The sequence below is a fragment of the Protopterus annectens genome, chromosome 14.part0 (genome assembly GCF_019279795.1).
Source record: "Protopterus annectens isolate FY-2018-M chromosome 14.part0, PAN1.0, whole genome shotgun sequence".
NCBI lineage: Eukaryota > Metazoa > Chordata > Ceratodontiformes > Protopteridae > Protopterus > Protopterus annectens.
The window spans coordinates 815,107,594-815,119,596 of record NC_056748.1 but is presented as its reverse complement, the minus strand read 5'-3'; the positions used below and the strand labels follow the sequence as shown (position 1 = coordinate 815,119,596).

General features: G+C 37.5%; 1 protein-coding gene across 2 annotated transcripts in view; it reads right to left on the bottom strand.

Annotated features, from left to right (window-relative positions):
- Positions 1–12,003, bottom strand: part of PCGF6 (polycomb group ring finger 6) — a 362,217-nt gene that overhangs the window by 248,978 nt on the left and 101,236 nt on the right. For both annotated transcript variants that reach the window (XM_044056567.1, XM_044056568.1), the window contains exon 4: positions 7,338–7,393. In XM_044056567.1, the coding sequence (XP_043912502.1) occupies positions 7,338–7,393 (56 nt within the window). The remainder of the gene's footprint in view (positions 1–7,337; positions 7,394–12,003) is intronic.

Sequence of the window (12,003 nt, the reverse complement as noted above, 5' to 3'; positions counted from 1 at the left end):
TCAAAGAAACCCACAAATATTCTGGTCTGCCATCAAAAAAATCTTACAGTCAGGACAAACTATTACTCCCTCCCCAACACTCACTGATATTAAAGATAGCATAGCCTCACAATTTAACAGCTACTTCACTGAATCCATAATAGCCCTCACAAACAATAATTGCTCTTCCCCTACACAGACTCACAAAGTACCCACAATTGATCCTAATAACTTTTCTTTTCAACCTGTCCCAATAAACACCATAGTTAAATATCTTAAAAGGCTTAAACCTACTACACTTGCTGTCAACCATCTACCTGCCAAATATCTAAAAAAATATCTAAAAATTTGCTGCAGAAGCAATATCTATCCAGTATCCATGCTAATAAATTGATCTATTTCAGAACAAGTCCCTAAAATTTGGAAAGTATCATATATTGTCCCTCTACAGATATGTGGAAACTTGACAGAATTATCAAATTACTGGCCAATAGCTATACTGTCACCATTATCTAAAATATTTGAGAGGTGCATCGGTGCATCCATTCACAATTCTTAAACTATCTAATAACCAACAACCTTCTATCTAACATTCAGCATGGTTTCCGTCCTCATCATAGTACCACCACTGTCCTTATTAACTTTACTAACATTATTAATCACTGTCGCAATGAAGGCAATTTATTTCCTCAATCTTTCTTGATATGTCCAAAGCTTTTGATGCTGTCTCATAATCTAAACTCTTAACTACACTCTTGGAACTTAAACTTAGCCACTCATTCTGCACTTACTTGGATCCAGCAATGTCTAACTCGTCACCAGCAAGCTGTAAAATGGCAACAAAATCTCTCTTCACTACTGCCTGTAACCCTGGGAGTACCGCAGGGTCCTCTCCATTTTGTTATCTTTACTAACAATCTTCATACTGCCACCCCGCTTGCCTCCAGAGTTCAATATGCTCCCCTGACTCATGCCACCCCATCACTACAAAAACTCAAAAAAAATCACCCAGCAATCATTCAGTGCAGTGGAATCTTGACTAAACAATGCAGAACTTGTACTAACCCTAACAAAACAAAACTCATGCTCTTCTACCCAACTACAGCTAAAGACCCCCACACACCATTCAATATATCATCATCAAACCATACAATTATTTCTCCGGTTTCCCAAACAAAATTACCTGGAGTGGTCATCGACCAGAATATGAACTTTGATATACACATTATCACAGACAATAAAAAAGTTCACAGAAAACTAAGAACCTTGTACAGAAATCGGCACTTTCTAAACAAATCTTCAAAGGTCACTACAGCAAGAACTCATCTTATCTCTACGCTACTATACGTCTCACAAATTCTCACAAATATTAAGAAACCTGACCAAGCAAAACTCAAAACTTGCTATAATAAAAATCGCAAAGTCTGCTACAGAATCAAATTTTAGATCCCATCATTGTTTAGCTTTAAAACAACTATCTTGGTTCAAACTACCACATCTACTTGCTTATAAAGTAACTCACCTTCGTCCATCGAATACTAAATCAGCCAGAAAAAACGCCAGTGCTTCAAAATCTAGTAATACACTACTCCAATACCAGGGTATTGCGTTCCACTAACAAATCCTTCTTAAACATATCCAAATTAACACAGCTGGAGTTTCATTTTACTCAAACTGCATAGCCAAAACTAATTCCCTCCATTTAAATATCAGAGCTACTACTAACACTTCCAACTTAAAAAAAAAAAAAAAAAAACTTCTCAAATCACAACTAATCTGAATCCTGGACCTGCTCTTGCACAAACCTTGGTTAGGAAACAGCTGTCTTAATGCAGCTAAAAGAACACAACCTATTATTTTGTATTTGAATAGTATACCCTACTAAGCGTATGTATACATAACTTGCTTGCTTTTTTTACCTTCAATCACAATACTGCTATTCTTTGTATTCCTACCTAGACTACATGATTGTGTTAGTAAAATGTATAACATGTATTTTTCATGTTGTGCTTGTATCGGAGACTGAATCAACATTTATTATTTATTTTATTTATTATTTATTTTATTTACATTTGTTGACCGGGAGAGTCTGACTGGACACACGTCCATTTTCAGTGGAGGCCCGGGGAGAAAAGCTCCACATTAAGTATTATTTGCATTATACAGTTAAAAAAAACATAGCATTTAAATATAGACATTAGTCCAGTTAAGGACACAAGACAAGAAGAAAACAGATGTAAAACAGCTGTAGAGCATAGTACAGTTTTAAAATATGGTGACATATACTAAACATGGTTAAAATGTAGTTGAGATTCATCAGTGAACAATTGATACAATCTGTTTTTGAGGTACATAACAGCCATTAGCAGTTGTTGCTACAAGAAGTTAGTATTATGTGGTAGGTAGCTGGGAACATGAGTAGCGAAGGTTGCTAAGAGTAGGCTGTTGATAGGGGGCTGAGAGAGGTAGTGGGTGGGGGGTGTACGTTGTACATGTATCATACTGTTATTTACAAATGTGCAACTTTTCTCCCTGGGCCTTTATTTAATTTATTTTATTTTACATTTGTTTATTGGGAAAGTCTGACTGGGCAAAATGTCAGATCAAAATACACTTAAGAATAAATGGGCACACTACCCCTTACAAAAATGGATGCTAAAAAGATGACACCAGAGTTTGACTGTTCTCACCTCCAGCTAATTTACCTGACATTGGAAATCTTGTGGAATCATTTCTCTGAAATGAAGAGAATCTCTAGTAAATAACTCATCACAAGCTGAAGGGACCTGTAATCAGCACCACTTTCAGAGATGCACAAAAAAATGACTTCATAGAAAGGTAGTCCAAAACAGTCTGTCACAGAGTTGACTGATATCAAAAGTGTAAATGAAGATCGAAAACTTGATCCCACTAAGCCTTCAAACAAGACAGATCACTGAAGAATGCTCACATGGAGTCATGCTTGAAGGAGGACAAGAAAAATTACCATAAAAAAAAAAATGTTGTGCACACCCACCTTGTGTAATTGGGAAAGGGATGTCAGTATGATCAGAATGCCCTGGATTCAAAGAGGAGGAAAGAACGAAAGCATTTGTAAAAACAATGTCCAAACTGCAAACTTCAAACAGCAGTAACAGTGAAGGAATAAAGCTGAATTTTACAACTGTAACTAATTCTAAGAATTCTAAATAATCATACTGCCAAGTCTCTGGCTTTCAGGAGTTCTTGGTCTTATTTTTCTTGCCTTCATCAAAGTAAGAAGAATGACTTTATATCACTGAGGAGTTATTCTGGACACACCCACACATAATGGCAGACAAGCAGAGCAGTATGCACAGGTCTGGCTATCTATTCTATGTTCCAGTAGCTGGCCTAACATTTCAATTTGTTAACAACAAGCCCCTGAAAATGAAGTGGGCAAGAGAACTCAATACCCTCAAAAGCACAGTGGATGATTCAAAAGCATGTTTCTCAAAGATTTGGAGTTCCCGATTCCTGAATGAAGGTATGGATAATCATGGTTTGTAGAAAACGGCTATATTTCACTACTGCCACTGTAATGATAAAGCTGGGTTGGGGGGATTCTAGCACAGCAAACTCCCTGGGTGTCAAAAACTTGCAATCTGCACTACAAAACAATTATGCCCACACAGTACTGAGCAAATCCTGAAAAGGATCATCAAAAGGAGAAGCAACCACCCACAAAGCCTACTCTGAAATTCTGTATGCCTCCTGAAGCTTTCAGGACAGTCACTGTTCCACAAGCAGCTTTTTTTTTTACAGAGATGTAGGAAAACAAAGAAAACTTCATTTGGGGGCGTGAATAAGGATTGTTCACCCTCCAAAGAAGTGTCCTTCAATGGGGAAAACAGAAAGCTTCTGTCCTCCTTCTCAGATTCCTTAACTCTACTGCAGGTTCCTCATTTCTGGTAACAGAACTGCAGTTAGGAACATAGGAACAATACTAGGTAAGCAATCAGAGTATAAGAATCTTAGCCATACACACCTTTGAGCAGATACACTTAAGCCACCTTTCATTAGTATTCAAAAGTGTTCAACTCACAAATCAAGTAGAGTGCTCTGCCCTCTCATCTAAAAATATTACTCCATTCAGTGGTACACAGGAAGATCTATAGGCTGCAGGGCCAAAAAAAATTTTTTTTTATACATTTGTTAACCCTACTCCGGGGATATAGATATGCATCTGACGAAATATCACGATGAGCAAAAACATCAGAGTTTGTTACACCAGACCCACTTCCACTCTTAAAAAAAAAAAAAAAAAAAGATGACTAGTCCACAACCAGGCCCAAGACGGATGTGTTACTTAGCACGGGGGGGGGGGGGGGGGGGGGGCTGACACACATGGAGAAAATGCAGATGCTGCATTTGAACTCTAAGAAATATAAACAGGTGAATGCCACAGACAGCTGGCAAAAAAGTAGCAAACAATGGAACCACTACCAAAATCAGAGGGATGGATGACATTAAGCCCAAATCAACAACCTAAATCAGAGCTGGTAAAGATGTAATAGGCAACCTAGTGGCTTCAAAGTGTAGCTAAAAGATCAATACTTGCTCGGATTACTATTTAGGAAGGTGTATACAAAGAAAGACCAATCAGTTAATAAGAACTTCAATTAGTCCTACATCAAAGGAACAGGACTAACTCCTGAGACACAAAGTAGGGGCAAAAAAACGGTAAAAAAGCCTACAGCTGTGCGGAAAGAATCCTTGACTGAATGAAAGATGACACTAACTGAACAAAAACTGCTTGAATAAAGAAAATTAGGAAAGTTAAATGACCCCTAAGAGGAGTATGAAGTACCAGGAAAAGAAGATAATTTCCAAACAGAGGCACCAAAAACAGCATGTACAAAGAAGGAAGAGATACTGTGGACCCCAACCTGGAGGTGTGGGTTACACTACCACTTCCACAGAATACAAGTCTTTACTTTTTATTTTTTTGTTTGTTTGTTTTTGCCTTGTTTTTTTTTTTTAAGAGAATGCAAGTCTTGAATGTGACAGCTTCCTTCTGGTGTTTGGACCTTTACTCTCTCCATCTTGGAAACACTGTAACAGAAGTTTTCAAATGTGAGAAGAATGCATACTGATGCTAGGCATACAAGGCACTCAGTACCTATCTGCTGTGGAAAAGCTGTTTTCTGCTCTACTACTTATTATAAAAAAATCTATCTGTTTCAGAGATTTGCTTTCCACACTACCATTTATTATAAAAAGCCAAAATGAAATACAAAAGCATCAGTTCTAATCAACGCTGTGAAGAGCAAAGAAAAGAAAAGAAATCCTACAAGACAGTCACAGAGAATCATTTCAAGCTCTGTTCACAAGCAAGAAAATAATGGAGAAAACAGATGCAGTCACCAAGATCGGGTGTCTGCTAATTCAGCTGACAGGCAGTGACAGAATACCAAGGAAAAATTGTTTGCCAAACTGAGATGTAGACGTCATTTCGCTATTCCAATTGCTGAAGTGTGACAAAAATCAGATCCACTATATTAATCTGTTGTTATAACAGGACTACCTAAATGAAATATGATGGTCAAGGAGTGTACTTCTACAATCCTACAAAATGAGTTTACATACATTGTTAGCTGTTCATTAACAAAACAAAAACAGACAGTTTAACTTTTATTTCACTTACTTATATTATTTAATTTTATTTTAATTTTGTTAACCAGGTAGACTGGCATACATAACCTTTTCAGCCATAACACAGGCCACTGTGGCAATACAAAACACACTAAGTATAGAAGTCAAGAAACATAGCTGTCTTATGTTAAACAATCACTGTATAGTGCATATGCTACTGAGGCAATACAAATCCTAAGAGTCAAAAACGTGCATGATTACCATCATTCAAAAGAAATACAGAATGTGTCAATGTGGCAATACAAGTCCCAAGAGTCAATATATGCATGTTTACTCCAGATAACCCATGTATGTCTATAAAACTGACATATTTATAATTGAATGCATTTTGTCTTAACACATTAGAAAAAAGTGCACGTCACTGTGGCAATACAAGTCGCGCGAATCAAAATGTGCACAGAAAAAACAATACTGTACTATAAAAGTTGAAAAGAGGGGACAAAGCATTTTTGAAATGATGATCCATGTAGAAGGTGCAGTAATACTATTTTATATCTGACAATCCAACTGTTTTGCCAACTTATGAGGTGCTTTTTAAGTTTAGATTTAAAGAGTTGTAGGGTGTTTCCTATCCTAATGTCTGCTGAGATGTGATGCCAGGCAGCTGACCCCAGTATGGAGATACCTCTTTCCCCAGTTGCTGATTTATATTATGAGAGTCAAAACTTCAAAGGTTTCCCTAAGCTCATACATTTGTTGCCCAATTGGCAATTTATTTTTTTTAATGGTGTGTTTTTGCAGTGTTTGATTAGCTTAACTAAATGAAGCCCCATTAGTAATGTTACTCAGTTATACAGTAGTAGCCAACTAAATCTCTCTATCAGGGTGCATGTAAGAATGTTACTGCCAGCCAGATGTGCTACTCATTATTGCTCTGTCAGAGTTCCCTTAGGTAAACAGATAATTTAAACAAAAAAGAAAACTACAATTATAAAAATTGCAAATTAGAAAAAAATAGGCTTGAAAGAAAAATAGAAAATATTACTGGTCAAAGTAAAAAGAATTAAGAGTAGTTCACATCATTTGTAATCACAAAACATAACAATCGAGGGTACTGCGATATTTTTAAACAAACCATTTCCTGTCTTAAACAGAAAGCCCAAACACTAACATCCAAAAGATGCTTTTCCAGTGAAAATACACACACACACACACACACACACACACACACACACACACACACACACACGTTACTTGTATCCGTGCATCAACAGAATTATGTTGCATCTATGATTTTATCTTACAGTAGAATTAATTGTTGCGTTACGTATAGGTATGTGTACATACATACATTTTTTATATATATATATATATATATATATATATATATATATATATATATGTATGTGTGTACATACATACATTATATATATATATATATATATATATATATGTGTGTGTGTGTGTGTATATATATATATATATATATATACACACACACACACACATATACATATATATATATATATGTATATATATATACACACACATATATATATATATATATATATATATAAATATAAATAAATGTATGTATGTACACACCCACACCACACACAATATCAGTTTAAAAACAGATGGTATGGTGGTCACCGAGATGAAGTTCAACAATCAGTACTTCAACAAGATACATATTCATGCAGGATACTAATGAAACTAAGAGAAAAGCGAAATGGAAAACTTACTCTGTTCCAGCTTTTCAACAAGTTTGTACACTATATCTTGCAACTGCCTGTCTAATCTAAAAGAGGAAGAAAAAAATAAGTTTAATAGGTCAGTAAACTGTCTCTTCATTCAACTATTACTGTAAATTACAAAACGTTTCATTTTTATCCCAAGCCTTTATGGACTTACTAGAATTTACATGAAATTAGTAAAGTATAACACACACACAAATTCAATATACACTGTAAAGAGTAGTTTTTAAAAAGAGAACAACATTAATGACTCCCTTCTAAAAAGGCATGCATGTTCAATCTGCTGAGTGACGGAGGTAGTAAAAGAACAGGGTCTGATTTAAAGCTGTCCAGGTTTGAACATAATGGGTCTATATTCAGCTACAGAATTCTAAAAATTTTGAACCGTGAAATAAAAGTAAAACAGCGAACGGGACTTTTTTCAAACAAATGCAACTTTGAAAAAAAAATGCATTGAATGGCCATAGTTGGCCCACAACCAGGAAGTAACGTAATGCATAAGGTAAGTGAAGGGATACCTTTTAAATGCATCTCCTAAACAATACCCCCCCCCCACTGTTGTCACCCAGTACAATGCAACCACAGGATCACAGTCATATTTGACAAAATATTACTCAAGCTGGGAGGAGAGGTTCCAGAACTCAGGAACTTTATCCATCACACGACTGTCGTCCATCTCCTCAGCCTTCTCATTTAAATGAAACAGAAGTCAATCCTGGTACTTTAACATAAGAGTTGGGTAATCAAGGGCCATGAAGGCCAGGCTGACAAAGGTACAGCCTTTCACAACAAAGCAGTTAAGTACCTTTACTAATCTGAAGGGAGTTCTTGGCTACAGACCCAGAAGGCCCTTTCCTAGAATCCATGGACACCACAGCTGGCTCTACCCTTGCAGCTTAAACTTCTTCCCCAACCTTCTCTCCCTTTTCTAAATGCAGTTTTAAAAGGCTGTGTCTCCAGCCTTCGCCCCTTATGGTTATCTGACTGCCAAAGTCTCTCGCTCCCATCTCCTATTGCTATTGCCTGTTGAATAAACTATTAAAAACTTTCACACCCACTGTTTTCCATAAATCCGTAGCACTGGGTGCCCACTCAGCAAACCAGTACTGCTCTTGAGAAAACCTCCTTTATTACAAATTGTCTTCTAATTTTCCCAGAGTTCCCATATGCTAGGCAGCCTTATTACACCCAGAGGATCCTGAATTAATCTTGCTGAGTACTTGACAGAGAAGAGACTTATTTTATTATTTTGCATTTCAGTTAACTCTTTTAGAGTGCAACTGCTTTATTTTTGCTTTAATTGTTGATTTTGCACTTTAAATGATTCTAAAGGTCTCTAATAATTGAAATTGCATTGTCCAAGTAGTTTTAAGTTGCTTTATGGTAGTATTACACTCTTTAGCAATCTTTTTTTTTTATTACATTAAAAGGACTGGGATGGTCCTCTGCTGTCAGCAAGCGGTGGCCTGGTCTGTCTGAGTTGGGAAACACATAAGAAAGCTTAAAGTGCAGTTTTAAGTGCCTGTATAAATTTGGAGGTTTTGCACACTGCTGCCCATTATGCAGTGGTGGTCAGTAGTGCCCTTTATAAATGCAGAAGCATAAATATTCCCATAAAAAAGATTAACAATGACACAGGAAACCTTCAGATACTGGACCGAAGTCAGTTTGGTTTTGTCAAAGGCAGGTCATCTGAAACTGGTGGACTTCTTTCAAAAGGTCACTGAGGCAATGGAGGAGGGCAAAATGGTGCATAATGCCCACCTTAACCTAGCCAAGGCACCTGATACAATCCCCCAATGCGGTAATGTAAACAAACTCACAGAATTAAGCACAAACCCTTATGTAACCAGCTGAATAGCCAGCTGGATCAGAAACAGGACCCAAGAAGTTTGGACTGGAGTGACCGCCTCTAGAAAGAGACTAATCACTAGTGTAGTCCCCCAGGGCTCTGTGCTGGGTCCACTCATCTTTGGCATCTATTTTCCAGAAGTCAAGGCCAATGTGAAGGACCTGTAGCTTATCAAGTCTGCAGATGACTGCAAGCTATGAGCAATCACATAACCCACCCTGTGATACTAACATATTACAAGAAGGTCTAACACTGACATACAACTGGTGCTAAAGCCACAGCTTAAAACTCAACACAGAGAAATACATAATAGTACCTTTTGGGAAGCTGGCTACCCAGATAAGCTACCTCATTAATAAAACACCCCTAAACTAGACACAGTTGTCAGGGATGTGGAGACTCCGATAGACAGTAACCTGGCTTTCGATCAACATGTGTCTAAGGTTGTAAGAAAATCATTCTGTCTCTCTCAACTTGTAAGTAAGGCCATGGCATCTACAGCCAGGGAATTCATCTTACCTCTGTACTCAGCCATCTTTAGACCCATCACTGAGTATAATGCCCCCTTCTGTTTTTACATGACCAGCCATATGCAACAACTGGAGCATCCACAGAGGTTCCTCACAAAAAAGAATACAGGGTGTAAACATAATGTCCTATGCAAATGGTCTCAAAGCTCTCTCTCTCTCCATGCTCTGTTTCTTACAGACAGCTGAGAGGTAATTTATGCCTGGCAGACAAGGTTTTCATGGATCTCATTCTGATGGACATTCTGCATATGTGCAAAAGGAACAGCAAAAAGTACTAGATTTAAGAATACAAACTTTGCTTGCAACTTAAATAGGACATGTTGAAGGGATAAGTATGCATCTCAGAAAATCCCCATTCTCTGGAATAGGCTTCTCATCCATGTGATGCTAAGTCCTTGCCGAACTGTATTCAAGTGCAACCAATGGATGGGAAATTGGAAATTCACCCCTGGTCTGACACAAATGTCTCACAGACAGAGACAGCAGTTAAATCACTTCCAAATTAACAAACACTCCTTAAAATAACCTCTAGACACAGTAACTATTAGAATAAATTTGGGTTGCATGTCTAGGCTTATAAAGGCCACCCTGGTCATTAGCCAAGTATATACCTATGAACACGTGACAGCTTGTAACTCTGATGTCTTCTACCAGATGTAACAGCAACTAGAAAACATGCTAACCAGTAAAGGTACTTTGAATTCACTGTACTTGCAAGTTTTAAAGTAAAAACAGTTAAACTAACCAAGTCCAAACCTCTTGGAAGAGGACGTTAAGGGTACAATTCCTTCCAGGAAATTGTTCAAAGATGGCTGTGAAAATCTGGGGAAAAGCTGGAAGACAGACATGTACTACAGATGGCTTATATGCTATACCTTGAAGGAAGACTGTTCATATAATACTTCCTGAAGCTCAAGATGTTAAATCAATGACAGAGCAAAGGGTTCCTATGTGAAAGGCATCGGGACTGATGCCAACATTTCTTCTTCTGTCTGTCATATAATACAAACGATTAAGGCTATGACCTGTTAACAAGCTACTTTTGTGGTTCAGGGTTTGATTCCCTCATCATACGTCTTCCTACTTTTTGACTTGCTTAAGCAAGTCACTTAACCAGACAGTGTTCCTGGACAACGGGGAAACTGGTCTGGGCGCTTCAGTGGGTCTTCTTGACCACATGCCTAATCACTACCTATCAGCTTTACTGCTTAAAGGAAGAGCTGTTCATATACAGTTGTTCGCTTCATACAGAACTGGTGTCTTCATGCTTAAAATGCACTCCTGTTCGTGATGTCAAAAAGCAGTGTCCAGGAGGAAAAAAGGAACATGTTTTGAGAGTCTGTCACTGACTGCTTTTTCCCCAAGGCACAGCAGCCTCAGAGTGAGAATACAATAAGAGAAGTGTTGCAATGAAGCCCCCTAAACTTGGGGGGCAGCAGGTCCTGCTTCCTTGGAAAAAAATGCTTGCATTATGTTCTACATTACAGTCTCTCTGCTAGTTTTAGTAGCCTAAGTATGTGTATTTCAAGAGTATGTGTTTACTTAAGCTGTCAATTAAAACAGCACTTGCTGGGCACTTTGGATAAGTGTTTAGTAGATTCCAAGACTTGTAGTGTGGATCCACTATTAAATTAGGGATTTTTAACAATCTAACAACCCTGGGGGGGGGGGGGTAAAACAATGCAAATAATGTAGCCCAATAAACACATTATCTTACTTTTCAAAAGGAAAAAAAAGATATATTAGATCTCTTGGCTTCTATTAAGATGCTGAACATAGGAGTACAAAATAAACTGCTGTTAGGAACCAAAGTTTTACCTTCCAAGCTAATGCACAGACTTTTGAGAAGACATAATACCCTGCCCTACTGCTATATCAGTAAGGGATGTACAGAGATAAGGGAGAAGAATGATTAAGGTACTTATTATAGAATACCGTGGCTGCCATAGCAATGTTCATACATTATTCTACAGAGTGGTCTCTTGATTTTACCTAAATACAATTTATGTCAAAATTGATATACAAACACACACACCACTCCAGTAGTCCCACAATTCGCCCTGCATATATATATATATATAGATATATAGATATACTGGCCCTGTTGCATAGTAGCAGTAATCTTGTGGAGATATTTCCTCTTCTCCCACTCAGGAGGTCCTAGAGGATAGCCAATAAGGGGAGATAAAAGCTAAAGGGTCAAGTATATAGCAAGCTTTTTCATTACTTTTACTCACACCTAACTCCTGAGGTTTAGACACATCTTCCCCCA